Below are 18,470 nucleotides of genomic sequence, written 5' to 3'. Positions count from 1 at the left end.
TAAAAACTTTCAAAATATCAAAGGACAGGATCTTATGCATTAACATATGACTACATAAAAGAAAACACAACATTCAAAGATCAGTGAATAAAAGCAATGTATGATGAAATCATCTACAATTATCATGAAACCAAGCCCATTTGATCAGATTTTTATTTTTTCACAACTCTTTATTGTAACAAATGCTTTAGAAAAACACAGTTACAACAATCAGAGAGAAAGAATAAAGTCAAATTGTCAAGGGTCAGGAGCCCAACTAAAGCAAGCGCTTACCTCCGTAATGGTGACATTTATAAATTTTGATAAAACAACACCTCATTAAGAAGATTTGTATGAAAGAAACAAAGTCAGAGTGGTTTGTAATAAGTGAAGATACAGAGATCTAGAGAGATCTGTTAGTGTTTAATGCTGTTTCTGTTATTTGAGTTTTGTGAGGTTACCATTGTGCTGGAGAGTAGAGTCTGTGCTTCAGTCAGTGATGATCCAGAAACACTGATGTTCTGCTGCATGTTGCTTTATTTAAAGACAGTAACTGTGTAGTTGCTGTTGTAGTTACATTATTTAATGTATGTGCTATTGTCAGCTAATGACTTACTGCAAGAGATTTGCAATTTAAAGAAAAAGTTTCATAATATTAATCCAGGAATTACCTGTAAAGAACTTTAAGAAAAAATAGTTTTTGTTTAAACAGCAACTTTTATTAGTCAATTTAGCTCTAATTTTCAATTCAATTTTTTCACAAGGGCAGCAGGGACGTTCTGAATAAATCCAAATAAAGTATGGTTCCCTAAAGGTCCACCAAATAACATCCCCCAAACCTTAAAAGAACTCCACATCGTGACTATCTGTGAACATACTGGGAATGTTACTCAACACCAGTGAGGACGTTCTGAGAATGTTATGGGAATATGGGAATCTGGGGATCTGTCTGCTGCTTTTGACACAGTGAACCACCAGATCCTCCTGTCAACCCTCAAGACAAGGGCATCTCAGGAACCACAGTTAAGTGATTGAAGTCTTACCTCTTAGGTACCTAGTAGAATTTATTCTACTAACTCTATCATAACACTTTACTAACAGTCTACAGTACTACTACTTTAAATGAGTTAGTTGACATGTAGTTGCAAAGTTACTCATAGTTTGTAGGATGTCTGAACAACATGGTAAGTAAATAATAACAGTTTCCATTTTGGGTGAACTATCCCTTTAAGTATAATTTTTTTAATAGGCAGAGAGATGTTGAAAAATTCACAATAAACATGAAAGCAGGATTGAAACCAAACTATTTTATTTTTTTCACTGAAAGCATTTGTGGTTGTGAATACAGTATTACAAAGTACGAAAGAAAAGAAACACATCAACCATGTGTAGTTGGACAGAAACAATGGTTGTGTTTGAAAAAGGAAATCAAGATACTTCCTGTTAGATTTTTGTATGTTAAATAGAGAATTGTGTGATGTGTTTTGCAAAAAGTGTTTTATGAAATTGAAAACTGAATCGAAGGTTAAAAAAATAGTGCATGGTTTTGCAGATTTGGCGTGTGGTTCTGCTGTTTGAGTGTCAGGTTTCAGAAATTGTGTGACTTGTAAGGATTTTGTGTGAGTACAGTTGAAAACAAAACTGTAAATTCAGAGTGGAGAAGAGATTTAAGAAGTTTAAGATAGAAGTTCACAAGGCACTGATGCTTCAAAAGACTTTCCCAACAAAACAGTCCTGTTCCTTCTTTACTCTTTGGAGAACTCGATGGCACCTCAGAGACTTCATGGCACGCAACAGCACTATCAGAACCAGATCTGCATTTTCCAGGATGTGCTCTAGAACAGTTAAAATCTGTGTAATTGAAACATGGGAGGAACTGCAGCCGACCACAACTATTCGCAAAAAAAAGAAGTGTTAAAAAACAATACGGCACAAACAGCTAAGGGAGAAAAAATAGACCTACAGACTGTCTTGCGGAAATCTAATATGCCAAAAAATGATATTGATGATATCTTTAAGTTGTTTAAATTTTATTTTTTTTGAAAGTTTTTTTCTAAATACAAATTTTCTATATATAAATTTTAATTTTCAAATTTGTCAAACAGTTTTTTAATCATGTAATCAAAAATAAAAAAAAGGATACAAAAGTTGTGTTTGTGTGCATGCAGTAATTTGTGATCAGATTAGTTTAACCTGTACATGCTTACAGTTGAGAAATACAAAGAAAATTTGTACAGAACAAGTTTCTTTTAAACCCACCCCACTAAGGAAAGTGTTCCAGAAAACATGAACTGAAACTAATTTGTACAAACGCATGGGTTAAAATATCTCCTAAGAGCAGCTCATTTCTGAACATATTCAGAAATAGTCTGAGGTTGATTTTTATCAGAAAAATATATTTCAGTAGTTACTCCAAACATCAGTTTATGTATGTTTAAAGTGTGCTATTTTTTTTTAAGATGAAATAGTTAACTCTTGCTACAGCCATATTTTGTCATGTTTGCACAGTAACATATTTGATGTTACACCAGGTTTATTAAGCATATAAAAAAGTAAATAAAACATGGACATTACATTTAAGCTAAATATATTTAAAGTTAACTTTTCTCATCCATTTGCCACTTGAGGTAAAAAAAAAAAAAAAGAAAGAAAAAAGAAAAATAGAAAATTTTTTCCATTAGTTGACATATTGATTGAACTTTTGGTGGAATTTTGCTCACTTTGCAATTGTTTAATCAACTTTACAATGTACAGAAACAAAGTCTAGTTGGCTTTATTAGAGCTGAGTTTACACCATAACCTGTCCCAGAATGCCTCATGCATCTCTGGGTCCTGTGGCCAGTCTAGATAGGTTCTAGTTTTTACCAACCGGGCCAGTCTATGATGGGAGGATAGCCAGCGAGATGGAATCATTTCTAGGAAGACCAGGATAAGAATGTCCCTGTGTTCTACCTGGAGCCTGTAGGTGGCCAACTGCAACTCCAAAGAACACCAGTTGCTACTGAGGTAGTTGCGACTGACGAGACAAAGAGTCTGGCGACTTGCGTAGATGCTGTCTGTGATGTTTTCCACAATGTCTTCTCCCAACTGAAAGTCCCGACTGTGCAGACAGAGACGCAAAAACGGAGGGCCGCGCCTCTCTAAGTTAGGAAGAAGTTCCTCCATGACCCAGTGTTCATCTTTAGCGCTGTAAGACACGAAAACATCATAGCGGTACTGATGTTTACCGTTCCCACGCAAAGCCTCTCTGAACCATCCACTGGCAATGTGATAGAAAGGCGCGATGTATTGGCCTGCAAACTTATATGACAGTACCACAATAATAAAAATACACAAAAATCCAGAAGTGGAGGCAAAGAACACAAATTCGATTTCAAATGAGCAGTTCTCCTTAGCATAGTCAATAAAGTTGAGGTGGTCAATTCCATTGTAACTCAAACACTGCAGTTCTTTCATGGTGGGGTTGAACATGTCAACCTGTACCTTCCTGTTGTCCTTCACCCATGAGAGCAGCCACGCATTATCACAACTGCAGTACAGACTCAAGCCCTGAAGACAGAGGTATTTCAAACTAGTGAGATGTTCCACCAAGTTCTGAAGAACATTGACGTTGTCTTTTAGAATGAGCACTAGACCTGTCAGTGCCTTTAAATCTTTGGTCAGACTTCCATCCAGAAAGAAGAATCTGCAGTTCGCCAGGATCAGCGTCTGGAGTTTGGTCAGATTGTGAAACATTACGGCCATGTTTGGCTGCTTAGTCAATTCAATGTTTGCCAATTTTAAGGTTTTTAAATGAACAAGCTGATTGATTACAGACAAGTCTCCAATATCGCCTGAGAACACGGAGTTAAATTCCAGACTGACGACCGATCTGACATATTTCCCAATGAATTCATTTCCACAGCTCACATATGCTGCATCTATCTGAAGTGTGACAACAGATGTCAAGAGTGAACTGTTGCAGTCCTCAATAGTCACATATTGACCTTTGATGTGCAAGTTTAGAGCCTGATCCAGTGTAGTATTACTCCTGATCACAAGCTGCATTGGTCTCAGGCCTGAACTAATTAAAATATTACTCAAATTATATGGAATTATGCCAAATATATCAAATAAATGCAGCTTGATTGGTGACATGTCAGGTGGAAAGTTCAGATCTCCCAGCAGAAGTGTGCTAAGGTTAATAAGATGTCCAAATGAATGAGATTCGATATGAATAATAGGATTTTCTTGGAGATCTAGGACCATTAGTCCATATAAACCACTGAATGTGTGTTGATAAATGTAAGATAACTTGTTGCTACAGAGATATAGCTCTTTCAAATTGTTTAATCCAACAAAAGCAAAATCTTCTATGTTAGAAATGTGATCTGAGGATAAATCTAGAATTTCAAGATCTGTGAAACACATAAATTGGTATGCAACTATCTCATCTATCTTATTTGAGCTTAGAAACATAAAGGAAAGCTGTTTGACTATCTGTGGATCTGAAGCACAAAGAGATTGAAAGTCATTTGGTCTAAGCACACACCTAATTATGGAAACAGAAGTGAGGTTCCTGAAAATCTGAAAGAACCAGTATACATCTATAAGTTTTTTTTCATTCTTAAAAAGATATTCAAGCCAAACATTTTTAACATCTTTACAGCCATCTGAGATATTAGTAGGAGTCAGGGGCAACTTAATACTCTCATAAAAAACTTGAAAAGTCTCAATTGAATATAACTTTGCTGCTGTACACAAGTCATCAATTTTAAGTACATCCACCATGACACCCAAATTATTGATTTTATGTACTCCAATTAAAGAAAGATCTTTGAGGAAGTCTTTAGAATGAAAAATAAATTCAAACAGATTTCCCAAAACTTTCAAAGCTCCCTCATCTACATGCTCTAATTTTCCCATTTTCAATATTACCTCTTCAATGTTTAACACAGTAGATATGTAACCATGAGAGGTGTTGAAAACTGAGCAGTTTGGGTACTGAAGTCTATTTAATGTGTGTTCATATAGATAAAATACCTTCAGTGATTTTACATTTGCCAGTCGACACAGAACCTCAGATATATCCTTCAAACACATTTTGAACAAGTATAATTTTTGCAAGTAAGGAATCATTTCAAAAACTTTTGGTGCCAATAATGATAATCTATAGTTTGAAAGAAACAAAGTGTTAAGTGAGGGAAGGCGACTGAAATCAAGAGCTACCTCACAACAGTTTTTTAAAACATTAGCTAATCTTAATGAAGTTACATTTGTCAAACCATTAAAAGCTTCCGGAGGGATCTCTGAAAAACATCCATGAATTTCAAGGTAATCCAGAGAAACAAAACGTGCGAATGAGTCTGGAGCCAAGGTACTGTGGCAGTCTCGGTCAATTTGAATGCAGAGGTTCTGTAAGTTTGATGGAAGTTCACGCAGGTCTTCTTTAATGTCAGTGACATGATGGCAGAAGGCAGTGTTTGTTTTTCCAGTACAGGCTTTAGCAACAGGAAACTCTTCCGAAACACTGTAGAAAAGACATTTACCAGCAGACCAAGAAGAAACACATGATATCTTCAGAGATATTAGAAATGAGAACAGAAGCACCATCTTCAATTCCTCAATGATCTTTACAGCTTATGATTCTGCTCGTCTAGGCGTCGTCTCTCTCTTTCACTGGAGGTAATTAACCATGTCAGAACATTTGAATAAGATAGAAACTTCCCTTTTCTGTGGCTGAATTCAATGAAGGTGTGATTCTTAGTCAGTTGCCTTATTTCTCAGTGGTTTTAACACCATGTATGAGCAGTGGCGTGCAGTCTTCCGCGAGGGGGGATGGGAACGCGGGGACACCGGGGCTCAAGCCCCCCCGCCCCTGTGCACGCCACTGTGCGTGAGGGCTTTAAAGCACAGTTCACTTAAAAATAAAGTTCAGCCATCACTTACCCTCATGTCCTTCCAAACTTGTAGGATTTTCTTTCATCTGGATCATAAGTAGATATATGCATAATATCTGCTGATGCTCCTCAACAGACATTCTACTAACCAAGTAACTTTGCACGTATATGTGAACTTATTCTACTAACTCTATCCTAACACACATAACAGCCTACTAATACTCTAATGAGAGTTAGTTGATTTTAGTTACAAAGTTACTTAGAGTTAGTAGAATGTGGATCATCAATATAAAGTGTAACCAGAAAGTCATACAGGTTTGGAACAACATGAGGGTATTTAAATGATAACAGAATTTTAATTTTGGGTGAACTATCACTTTAAGTTTAAAGTTCTGAAAGATCATTTAGCTAGTCTGAACTTATTATTATCGAGCTGAGGAATTCCATCAAATTTTCTGCTATATCTGAGAAAGTGCATTGTGGCAGATTCAATATCTTCAGATCAATTCACAACAATTAAGAACTATTTCACAACAATTACCTGCATGCAGTGGTATACACAGCAAATATAATCAAGCTACGGTTAAGTGCAATCATAAAATTGTACAGAATAATAAAAACTTGAAGTCTAGGATCAAAATCTGACAACACATTTGAATATTAATTTATTAATGGAGTATTCTTCTGCATATAAATATCACCAACATATTAAAAAGTAAAACAAATTGTTGAAATGACAACCTAAAACATTTAATACTTAATGTTTAAATGTTAAAAGTCATTTAAAGCAATGAAATACTTCAGAAAAAAAAGGTCCATTGCTTCGATTCCCATAAAAGGGGAAGAGACCCATTGCTCAAACATGGTAAAAAAAAAAAAAGAGCTTCCAATATATAACAATTTTTCTGTATCATACATAAATAATTTAAAAAGCAAAACATTTATTAAAGGTCCATTACAATTATGTGTCTACAAAGTAACATTCTTAAAAAATTAGCTTACATTTAACCTACTATATGTTATTTTAAATTATTAAACATTTCTCTTCTTTTTCTCAATGGTGGAGTAACTTGCATTTTTCAGGGCATTTGAGACAAGTCAGTGAATGTCAGTAATCTTAAACACTGAATCTACAATGCATTAATTGAATGTTGCAGACAAAGACAAACCCTAATATGCAATACACAGACAAAAGACAACCCTGTGGACATACTCATCATAAAAACTTTGAAGGTTCTTTTTTTTGCCTAGGAAAGTGGATCCAGCTGTCTTGACTGGGGTGGATTTTAACTCCACACTCTCTCATTGAGCTCGAATAGCTTGTTCACATTTCATGCCTCCAGAAGATCAACATTGAGTGGTCAGGCTAGCAGAAGGATGTTTAGCTCACATCTTTGTACCTTTGTCCTTATCCTCAGTGTTGCCATTCTCATCACAGTGAAAGCCACCGTTCTCCAAGGCATAATTCTGCTTACTCTGATCCTCAACGGTGCTATGTGTGCCTTCTCCATCCTCATCCGCTGATGTATTCCGCCTACAGCGCTTGAATGAGTAATGGACTGAAAAAAACATACAGAAGTCCATGATACAGCGTTATCAACTCTTCAAAATCAAGTCAATGTTTTGATACCCAAACATGCTTATCCCCACAGTGAATAAAACCCTCATATTCCTAATGCTTAAATGCAGAGTAAAGAATTTTATCTTACTTCCCACTGCAACCCCAGCCACAACCAGTTGGAAGATACTGTAGATTAAGGGGAAAGCAAACATGACCTCAAGCTCCGCAGGGGTGAAGGACAGCTGGGTAATAGTACTTGCCAGCTGGGCATTCTGCATGCCCGTCTCTAGCGCGATGGTGCGGCACCTGCAATCACGTTCACGAGAAATAAACCATCAGAGAGTGTTTTTTTCTTCAGACTTCTTGCCACTTTTATTGAAGCCTCAGAAGATGTGTGCTAACTGCTCCAAACAAACCAGCTTATGGAAGACATAATTTACATATTTTTACCTGTACCAAGGTTGTCCCACAAAGCGTGCCAAGAGAAAGCCGAGCCCAAAGCCGATAAATGGATAAATGGTACCGATGATCCAAAGCGAAGGAGAAATGGTCCATGAGGACTGATATAGCACACCACCGATAACTGCAATGATGATGATGAGGAAGATTCCCACCACGGATCCCACCTATACGTACAAATACAAAGTGAAGCAGCACGGCATGCATAAGAATTTACGACAATAAACCCAGAAACAAAAACATACCTTGAGGATCTTTTTGGCTGCTTTGGGCCATCTGTGTTTCACGTAAATCCCAAGAGCGACAGGCACAAGTAAACTGACTAACGTGATCCCTGAAAAGAAAATCAGTCCAATTAAGATACAAGATCAAACAAATACATAAAATGAAAAATCTTTTCATTTTTTCTATATTCTCATCAAGTTATTTGATGTTGTTTACCGATGCTGTTGTAAGGGATCTGGATGGCATCGCCTGTAGTCCAGACTGTGGTGTAGATGAGCAGACAAAGAGGCATCATTCCCAGAGCCAAGACTGAAGAACATGCCGTCATGCTGATGCTATAGGTGGCAGAAATCAGTGTATATGTCATATAGTTGTGTTATAAAAAAATAAAATATTGCTATTCTATAATTCTAAATAATTTTAGAAACTATAATTTGAACTATAATTATAATTTAGCAAGCATGTAAAATATTAAAATATCTAGATTAGCTTAGTAGACATTTTATGTGAACAACGGAAGCAAACCTACAAATGACACTGCCGCATTTTAAAACAAAATCCACAGAGCCTATGTTTACACAGCTCAACTAGGAACTAGAATGTCTTCACTGTTACAAGAAACATAACATTGACAGTCTCACCTTAGGTCCATGTCTCCATCAAGCCAGTAGCAGAAAACATTGGAGCTGGAACCTCCAGGACAACAGCCCATAACAATGATAACTACAGCCTGGACTGGAAGCACGTTGAAAATCAGTGAAAGTGCAAAGGCAGTGAAAGGCATGATGCCAAACTGGCACAGGAAACCGATAAAAATGCCCCAGGGCCTGCGGATGTGTACCCAGAGCTGTCTTGCCTCGACGGTGCAGCCCATTGAAAACATGACCAAGGCCAGCATGACGGTAAGCGTGGTGCTCATCACCGTGTTGAGGATGTCATTGAACGGATCACGGGGAACCAGGCAAGATGTGCCCGAGCAGATGGTGGCATTTTCAGGGCAGGTGGGCTCTTCTGTGCACATGGTGACAAAAATGAGTTCGAATGAAGTGATGAAGAATTAAAAGTAGGATCCTATAGGGTCAATGGCGTAGATTCCAATAGAGAAGTTGCGGGAATGAAGCTTCTTGGAGAAAGTGAGCTAAGATTCCGGAGTGTTTCTAAACATTATCTTATACACCTTCTTTCCCCCTTAGTTCCCTCTTTCTTGCATCCCGGGTGACAAAGAGCTAACTTTTACCTGTCCCTAAGAGCTTTAATATATGCATAGGGTCTATAAAATTCCGAGGAAAAAATGTTGAAAAATAATTAACTTGCTGCAAATGTTTTATGGGGTCAGTGTCCAAATGCTAACACATAAAAGAAAGAGAGTGGGTGAGAAAAAAAAGAAAAAAGAATGTCATTGTCGAGGTTAAGTTTAGGCACAATAAATGCAATTGCACCCTCTTGCCATTTTATAACATTGTGGCACTTAAATTTTATTGTTTTTCTCCAGGTACTGCCCTGTACCATCACCACCCCTACTGTTGCTGAGTAGAGATGTTGCCTACCTGAACCAATGTTGCGTCAAAGAATACAGATGAAATAATGCCTGTATAAGCTGTATTATTATTTTTAAAGGACCCTTTAGAGATATGACTAAAGATATGTATGGTACCTCACTCACTTTCCTTTCAACACAAAACTGCACACACATATACCTTTGGGCACAAAGTTAAACTTTAAAAAAAAATTAAACAGTTTGAGGTGTTTATATAACTGCTTTAACCCTATGTCTCTTGACACCAAAGTACAAAGTTCATTGATGGAACTGGTGTATACTGTTCTCTGAGGGCATGTAAAAAAATAAAAACATAAAAATTAGCTTGTTTAATGTTTTTTACTCTCTGTTCAAGGTCCCTTTTTTAATTGTTAAGCATAATGTCACACTCATAATTTTAAAAAAGTTTAGTGCAGCTTTTAGCCCTGGGTTATGAAGCCCTGTCCCAGGGTTAGCATGGCTTTTGTTAACAATAAGCACTCATTACACTATGAGACTGATTTTACCATAATTTCTTATCACAATGAGGGTTTTCAGAGTAACATTTTGAAGTTTTAAGTCTACAGGTTTAAAAAGGTACTGTGAAAAAAGAATTCCTGATTATATAGTTTTAGTATTGTTTATGATATAAGGCCAATTTAATGGATTTTAGTGTCTATGCAATTGCAACTGTAAAACAAGTTGTGTGCTTGTCAAAGGCTGTTCTTGTCCAATCAAATAATCTTGTAGAATACAAATAAGAATGTTCACCCTGAGGGGAAATCTCAAAACCTGACTTAAGGCGGGTACACACTGTGCGATTTTGTCCACGATTTGGTTGTCTGAGACAAATTTTGAGAATCCTAAAGGCAGGAACACACCAAGCCGACGCCGACGAACTAGTGGCAATGAAAGCAGACTGCGGGGTTGGCTCACGTAGGCAATCTGGGTCCAAAGTTGCCCTGACACATCAAACCAAAACTCGACAGCCGACGGCCCGCACGTCCGTTCTGCGCCTGCATACGATGAAATGCCTTTCCAAACCAGCAGGTGGCAGTAGCTTAACAGCCAATCAGAATGATCAGATGGCCCGATGGACCGACGAGCTCCGACGCCAATTCAACATGTCGAATCGGTCGAAAACTGCCCGACGGCTGATTGTCGGCTTGGTGTGCTCCTGCCTTAAAAGATACCTATAATCCTAGGCTAAAATCTGTAGTCCTTGATCGCTAGTTTGACATGTTCATAGACAGCCGATTAATGACCGTTGCGATCAAATTTTACCTCAGACGAAATTCTGGCAATGTCAGAAGATTTGGCACACAGTCCTGCAGTGTGACTTCTCCTACATCGAATGTCAAATTGTCTTCGTTTTTCGAGACAAGCCGTGATCAAAATGAATGCTACAGATGTCTTTGTAAGCCACCATTTCAGTCCCGCGTGTAATGCAGCTTACAGTCACAGAACATGTATGGGTCGATGATGTAATACTCTGGACAAGTTTTCATGCGTGCATCTGTTTTTAACGTGTCTTGACTGTCGTACAGTCTGACATAAATGACAGCTGAGATCCCACAGTGTGACATGAGGATCATGAACGTACAAGTCTGACAAGCAACAATCGTAAAGGAATATTATATATCGCACAATGTGCACCTGGCTCTAGTTACTTACCACAATTAAAGCTGCAATATGTAATATTTTCTGCCCACTAGAGGTTGCTAGAGGCCTATTCAAAACAAAGGCGTAGCTTGATGACGCCAAGTTTGAGTGCGGAATCTTGGGACATGTGGTCTTTACCTCAACAGCCGGTGGAAAATAATCGGGATAGGACTCGGGAAGAAATCATGTTCATGGATGTGATTATTAAAGTTACTCTAGTAAGAAGCAGAGCAGGACTGAGTGTTGTGGGAGCTGAACGAGGCCGCTGGAGCGATTGCGCAAACACACACCGCGACCAGCGCAACTTTATGCCACGGTCGCCGGCGCCGATTCCGCTTTTCCGGTCACGAGTATAAGGTAACACAGCTCTGTTTATCATATTAGATACATTTGAGTGTGTTGAAAATGTTATAACTTTACTCTGTGCGTTCGCTCTGCGGCTGCTGTGAGACACTTGTATATCATTAATAAATGCTGGATGGCTTGTGTTGATAAATGGCATGCAATTATTTAGTATTGTATGATGGAGAAAATGCTGTATTATTGTTACTAAAAATAAAGCTGCATCTGATTATGCTATGTTAGCTACTTCACAAAATAGTGTTTTTCTCTGAGGCATGGTAAAGCATGGTACTCGCAAAAAATCAAGAAAATTAGATTTAAACAATAAGACTAAACGTGTTGAGCTTTATAACAATATTTCGTTTTCTGCCTATAAATATATCAAAACAGTTGTTCCCTTGTCTATTAAAACGTAAATATTAAAGTGTCTTTGGTGTTTCCATGGTTTCTACAAAATAAAAAAAATTGAGGAAAATCGAGGGTAGCACGGGTATGACGCAATTGACAGGTGACTCCTTACACGTCCCGAAGCCTTGGTTTAAAATTGCAATTTTCTTACGATTTACAAACAGATGCAAACATTTGGGATGTTTTAAGTACTCAAGTGAACAAAATATACTAGCCTAGTGGTTTTTGGATATTTTACTGCAAAATTCTTACATATTGCACCTTTAAGTGATGTGTAATGAGGACCAAAACACACTATGTTTACAATTAATCTGGGAGAAGAAACAAACCTGGGAGATCAATTTCATCAGTAAGAAGTCCATTTGTTATCCATTCACTGGGTTTAACCAATTTGCTAGGATTTAAGTTCAGTAATTAACGAATTCTATAAAAAACCCTGACAACTGATCCGAAACTTGATCTTATCATCATATCATGTTGATAATTTTAAGTTTAAGCTCCAAAAGCAAGAGCAGAAATTTAACAGGCACTCACAAAGATTTAATGCAACATTTAATGTCATTTTATTTGGAAGAAAAAGTATTCTAGTTGACTATACAGCAACACACAGGAACAAGTCAACTCAAATATGCATGTTGTAAAATTATACAATAGATTCCTGGATTATTCAGTGAGTTTATACAGAGCTGCATGAATCCTGAAACCAGTAACAATGGGATTCCTGCCTCTGCATTTGCAAAATAATACATAGATTCAGCATGTACAATTCAATGCTTTAAATTAATCATTTTCAAAGTGGTCTTTTTCACACCATCCCAGATAACATTGCACCCAGACCTTAAATTCATCTGTGATATGTATATGGTGAGGCAGTGCAGTACACTCACAACTGTTGAGTGGTAAGCTGTAGATTTCCTGTTACGTGTGCTATGAAACACCTGAGCAGGTAAATCCCAGAGAACTGGACTGAACTGTAGGTCATAGGAAAAAGAGGGGGAGAGAAATAAAGTTATGTGTATATTGTTATAATGTATGTTACTTATCACCTTATCTGTGAAAAAGTGACTTCCTGTATTGACACAAAAGCCAGTGCAACTGTTTCCAGAACCCCTAGCCTTATCTTATCAAGTTGATAACCATCTGACCACATTAACATATTTCATCTAACAGCAAACCTTCCTCACTCTTATAAAACTACAGGTCAGAGACACTGGTTTATTTGTATAATAGGATTTATCTAGTTGCTGGTGATCAAGGGAACCTTAGATGTACACTGACATAAAAACCAAAAGAAGTGACTAAGGATCATCACTGCTCAAACACGCATCCGTAAGATGACCCTTGCTGATACAATTAGGAAATAACTTTGATGTAGGCGATAAAGGCAGATTATCACACACATACTATCATTCAAAAGTTTGAGATTGGAACATTTTTTGAAAGAAGCATTATAGTAATATTGTGAAATATTACACATCAAAAATGTTTTCTATAATATAATTTATTCCTGTGATGGTAAAGTTGACTTCTCAACAGCAATGACTCCAGTCTTCAGTGTCACAATCATTCAGAAATCATTCTAAAGTGCTGATTTAGCGCTCAAGTAACATTTCTTAATATGTTGAAAACAGCTGTGCTGCTTAATATTTTTATGGAACGTGTAATACATTTTTTTCCAGGTTTCTTTGATGAATAAAAAGGGCTCCATAAATATTGGCACCCTTGGTAAAAAAGAGCAAAACTGACTGTAAAAAAGTGTTTTTGCCATTTCTCCTCTTAGTCTTTCGATTCAAAATATTCACAAAAATCTAACCTTTAATAGGAGGTAATTTTACAAAATATAAATGTGAAATAAATGAAATCAGTATGATTTTTCTCAAAAATATGCTGGCACCCCTACAAATTCTAATGAGTAAAAATCTAACTGAAGTATGTTCCCATTCATATGGCATGTTTTTAAGTTCACTTTAGTGATCAGGGAGAATTAAGTGATAATTCATGACTTCCTGTTTCACATAAATATGAAGTTACACACAGGTCGAATTCCTATAGTCATCCATCAGTATGGGAAAGACCTGAGAATATAGTAATGATGTGTGGCAAATGGTTGTTGCACTGCACAAATCATTAAATGGCTATAAGATGATAATTTAATTGGTGGAATACTCATTACCAATATCCGGGCAATGATTAAGAATTTTAAATCAACTGGAGATTGTAACAATCTTCCTGGAAGAGGATATATGTCTATATTGATTGCACACGCACTGAGGAGGATGGTTTGTGAGGAGGATCAAAGTTGGAGAACTGCAGATGCTAGTTGGGTCTTGGGGTCAGAAAGTCCCCAAAACTATAATCAAACTTGGAATAAAATAAGGATTTTTGGAAAAACACCAGAGATGGGTTTGGCATATACAGAAGCATAGCCATGTAGAAAAGTACCTCATCCCCACTGTGACGTTTGGTGGTGGATCTTTAATGCTGTGGGGGTAATTTTCTTCCAAAGACCCTGGACAACTTGTTAGTATCATAAACTCTGTCAAGTACCAGCAGATCTTAAATCAACACCTTCCTGACTGTCAGGAAGTTTAAACTGGTCAGTGGTTGGATCTTCCATCTTGATAACGACCCAAAGCACATCTCAAAATATGAATGAAGGTTTTGCCATAGACATAGCAGCTGTCATGAGCTGAAGAAAAGAGTCCACAAGCATGGACCTCTGAATCTGAAGGATCTGGAGAGATTCTGTATGGAGGAATGGTCTCAGATCTCTTGCCATATTGTTCATCAACCTTACTATGCATTACAGGAGAAGATCCAGAGCTGTTATCTTGGCAAAGGGAGGTTACACAAAGTATTAAATTAAGGGGTGCCAATAATTACGGAATACATATATTTCAGAAAAAAAAAAGTTTTATGATAAGAATATTTTTCTGTCAACTATTTGACTTTAATTGAAAATGAAAGACTAAGAGGAAAAATTGCAAAAACAAAATTTCAGTCAGTTTTACTCATATTTACCAAGGGTGCCAATATTTGTGGAGCCCACTGTATATATTCTGTCAGGGCTCAACAATTAGGTTCTGGATCAGTATATGAGACCTTTCAGTCTAGTCCATTTCCCTTTCACTCCAGGGCTTGGTTTTCTGTGATATTGTTGCAAAATCTGCTGATTTGACAACTAGATAATGTTATCTTGCTGACGAACATGAGGTTCTTTTAAAACTGACTTGTGATAGTCTTCCAGCAAAAGTGTTTATGAATTTATGGAGTTAAATTATATTTATATAATTTCAGCATAAAAAAAATCTCATTGTTTAAACCTGTATGTGTGTAAACTTTTCTGGAAGCAAAATGATTATTATTATGATGATGTGTGTCTATATATCTCACCTCACAAGAAATGGTTGTGGGAAACACGTGCTGGTTTGATTTTTAATAAAGTCCCGAAGCTGTAGAACAAGAGCCAATAAAGCGCCCTGTCGGGTTCTGTCTATTTTTGTTACCACCAGCTAAAACATGACACAGAGAGAAAATGGGTTAAAACCTTATAAACCTTTGAGTTGAAAAAGTATTTTGCACTTGTTGACACTAAAATCAATTCTTATTAGTATTTTTAACCCAATCTTTAGGACTGACTCTCCACATGGATATCAAATCACTTATGAATATGGTTTGGGTCAAGTTTGTGTAAATTAAAAATTTTAGAGCTTGACATAAATAGAAAATTCATATTCATAAAATGTGTAAAAATTCCCATGGAGTTATAAAATTGTATAAAATTGCATGACTTTTTCAGGTCTAGAAATCACACTTTTAAAATTAGGCTGCCTCAAATATCTAGGGTCTTCTACACAGTGGCAACCCTGGTTCTTCAAAGAAGAAAGAAAAAAGAAAGAAAGAAAGAAAGAAAGAAAGAAAGAAAGAAAGAAAGAAAGAAAGAAAGTGTTGTGGAGAGGGTGAATTAAGATTTAAAAAATCGTATGTTTTAGTTATTTTAGTTTATTTTAATCCTTTATCTTGATGCCCCCTTGGAAGTTTGCTGAGGCCCTGTTTGAGAACCACTGATCTAGGCTGAGATGTTGCTAAAAGTGTACAGTACTCGATCGACCCCTGCTGGACAGTCATGGTAAGAGCATGAGAGTCAAACACTCACCACAAAAGGCAAATTGAACTCCTGGCACATCTCCACAGCAACTAAATCTGCCTTCTGCAGACCTGCACCTCCATCCACCAACAAGAACGTCCTCACCAGACTAGAGACACATAAATAAGGAAATCAAAAAAGGAAAACTAAGACTTCCATAACTTTATATAGTACACTGACATGAACTTTATCATCTACTATTTAATCTCATCACAAGGACACAAGAAGAAATATCAGTATCATGAAAACATCATCAACCTACTTTTGACGCTCTTGAAGGTATGGTTCAACCATATCTACAAAGTCCCGTGGGGCCATGTGTCCATACCCGGGCATGTCTACAAGAGTAAAAGCCTTTCCCACAGTAAAGAAATTAAGCTTTTTGGTGTGGCCCTGTGTCATAATAAAGATTGAGAATTATCAACTTCTGAGCACAGAGGAGTGAACAGTGGAGAACATTCATAACATATAGACTCACCGGAGTTTTAGAGACTCGCACATCTACCTCTGGTGCAAGAGAGAACAAGGCACGGATGAGAGACGACTTCCCCACATTACTCCTGCCCATAAAACACACCTGTAATACGCACAAAGCAAACTTGAGACACAGTTCGAAATGTCTAGTGCAGCGGTTCTCAAACAGAGAAATATATATAATAGTTCTGTTATTATATTAAATAGGGGCCCCATAATGCATTTGGACACAATGACCTTTTCGGCACTTAACTGCACTTTTCTAACCCATTTTTTTTTAATCTAAGTACTTCATCATTTAATCAAGTGATGATGACAATTAATGAGATTTTTATCTCACCTCTGGCTGTTTAAGAATAGGTACATGCTCCATCCGGACCGCAGAGGTTGAGTAGTCGATAACGTGTTTAGAGGAGGGAGTGAACAGTGTCTCTGCCTGACGGAGCTCCTCCAAGCTGGGATGGAAGATGTTGAATTCTGTCTGATTGACCTGTGAGGACAGGTGCTCCACCAGACCGCTGAAGGGGTACAGAAGACCCTGACGCCTCCTCTCAGGGAGCAGACACACATGTTTAATGGAGGCCAGTCGATGACCTCTCTGAAGGACCAAAGGCCAACATAATATATGTGTCTGCAGTAGAGGCAGTGTCTTTATCCTCAGCATTATATTAGATCACTCAGTATGACAACTGCTTTTTGATGTCAGTTTTAGGATGCACTGACATCTGCTTTATGTATTATAATGTGTGTGATATCCATTCATTGGGACTTTGAGTTCATGAAGGCTTTCTTGTCGTTTTCTGAAGTTTAAATCTTTCCACTAAGATTTACTGAATTGCATATTATGATTCATATCCATCCACGTTTTTGCATATACAGAGGTCATTCACAGATGTTTTCAGCATTTAAATAATTTTACAAATAGACATATGCCATGCATATGCTGCCTTTTGAAAAGTTTCAAGAACTTATAATTACACCCAGCAGTGAAACCCTCAGCTTATTGCAAACCCGACTACATAAATTCACTAGACTTAAAGTTTATTTAAAAAAATGTCACTGCGTCCCGAAGAACTAACTCTGCTCGTTCAAAAGCACATTTCTAAATGCTATCACATTAACTGAAGAATATGTCTATGTCAGCAGCTATGTACAGAGAGATAAAAAAGGCAACTTATTAACATGTCGTACTTGTGTACTTGCGTGTGTTACATCAGAACCAAACCGGAAGAAACAAACAAAAGAACAAGGGTTCCACCCTATACAAAAAGACTGCGTGGGAAAAGATACATTTTTACCAAACCTGTAAGTTTCACTGCTCACTATGTAGCAATATGTTTATTGTGTTCCTTGTATTTAAAGCACTGGAGGAGGGCACAAATAAATAAATCTTCGTTTGGTCCCAAACTAGCTAACCCTTACTACTACTATAGATTAATTTGAGCATTTTTTGTCCATTTAATTTCGATGTTTATTTAATTTATATTGCTAGAAAAAATTACAAACGTCTGGGCTTAACACTGTATTTTTGTAACCTGTTGCAAAATTACAAACCCTACGAAAATAAATAGAAAATAAAAATATTGTAAGTTATTATAAATGTGTTTGTATAAAATATCATCATGAAAAAAATTATGAAATTGACCTTGTTGCTATGTAGAACCAGTATGCATTACAATATTGTTTTACTCCCTAAAAAGTAACTAATTGTGTAAGGTACTTTGTATGGAAAGTAATGCATTACTTTTTCTCACCTTGGCTGGGCCTGCTTGTTTGTTTTTCAAAAACAAACATACAAAATGTTATATTTTTGGCAAA

General features: G+C 37.0%; 3 protein-coding genes across 3 annotated transcripts; all 3 read right to left on the bottom strand.

The window, feature by feature from the left end:
- Positions 1–1,319: 1,319 nt before the first annotated feature.
- On the bottom strand, positions 1,320–5,707 carry LOC125270238 (toll-like receptor 13). Its single transcript, XM_048193614.1, has one exon. It carries the CDS (start codon positions 5,569–5,571, stop codon positions 2,743–2,745), a length of 2,829 nt encoding a protein of 942 aa, XP_048049571.1. The 5' UTR covers positions 5,572–5,707; the 3' UTR covers positions 1,320–2,742.
- An 815-nt stretch (positions 5,708–6,522) lies between these two features.
- slc10a2 (solute carrier family 10 member 2) lies at positions 6,523–10,477 on the bottom strand. Its single transcript, XM_048193615.1, has 6 exons — positions 8,745–10,477; positions 8,320–8,438; positions 8,124–8,212; positions 7,870–8,045; positions 7,568–7,725; positions 6,523–7,417 (listed from the first exon to the last, which is right to left on the bottom strand). Exons 1-6 carry the CDS (start codon positions 9,122–9,124, stop codon positions 7,245–7,247), a joined length of 1,095 nt encoding a protein of 364 aa, XP_048049572.1. The 5' UTR covers positions 9,125–10,477; the 3' UTR covers positions 6,523–7,244.
- A 2,091-nt stretch (positions 10,478–12,568) lies between these two features.
- On the bottom strand, positions 12,569–17,895 carry gtpbp8 (GTP binding protein 8 (putative)). Its single transcript, XM_048193613.1, has 6 exons — positions 16,993–17,895; positions 16,657–16,755; positions 16,441–16,571; positions 16,188–16,287; positions 15,425–15,543; positions 12,569–13,002 (listed from the first exon to the last, which is right to left on the bottom strand). The coding sequence occupies exons 1-6, from the start codon at positions 17,314–17,316 to the stop codon at positions 12,915–12,917; spliced, it is 861 nt and encodes a 286-aa protein (XP_048049570.1). The 5' UTR covers positions 17,317–17,895; the 3' UTR covers positions 12,569–12,914.
- Between the last annotated feature and the right edge of the window lie 575 nt (positions 17,896–18,470).

This window comes from Megalobrama amblycephala, linkage group LG6 (assembly GCF_018812025.1).
Source record: "Megalobrama amblycephala isolate DHTTF-2021 linkage group LG6, ASM1881202v1, whole genome shotgun sequence".
Classification (NCBI taxonomy): Eukaryota; Metazoa; Chordata; class Actinopteri; order Cypriniformes; family Xenocyprididae; genus Megalobrama; species Megalobrama amblycephala.
The sequence above is the reverse complement of the archived record's forward strand: the minus strand, read 5'-3'. Positions and strand labels throughout refer to the sequence as shown.

Excerpts from the sequence above, each read along its gene's own strand:
- slc10a2 (XM_048193615.1), bottom strand. The coding sequence starts at position 9,124 with ATGTGCACAGAAGAGCCCACCTGCCCTGAAAATGCCACCATCTGCTCG. Across the intron at positions 8,046-8,123 it reads CAGCCAAAAAGATCCTCAAG|GTGGGATCCGTGGTGGGAAT; the intron begins GTATGTTTTTGT and ends TTGTACGTATAG. Across the intron at positions 7,418-7,567 it reads GGCTGGGGTTGCAGTGGGAA|TCCATTACTCATTCAAGCGC; the intron begins GTAAGATAAAAT and ends TGTTTTTTTCAG.
- LOC125270238 (XM_048193614.1), bottom strand. The coding sequence starts at position 5,571 with ATGGTGCTTCTGTTCTCATTTCTAATATCTCTGAAGATATCATGTGTT.
- gtpbp8 (XM_048193613.1), bottom strand. The coding sequence starts at position 17,316 with ATGCTGAGGATAAAGACACTGCCTCTACTGCAGACACATATATTATGT. Across the intron at positions 16,756-16,992 it reads CTATTCTTAAACAGCCAGAG|GTGTGTTTTATGGGCAGGAG; the intron begins GTGAGATAAAAA and ends TGCGTATTACAG. Across the intron at positions 15,544-16,187 it reads AGTTCAATTTGCCTTTTGTG|CTGGTGGTAACAAAAATAGA; the intron begins GTGAGTGTTTGA and ends GTCATGTTTTAG.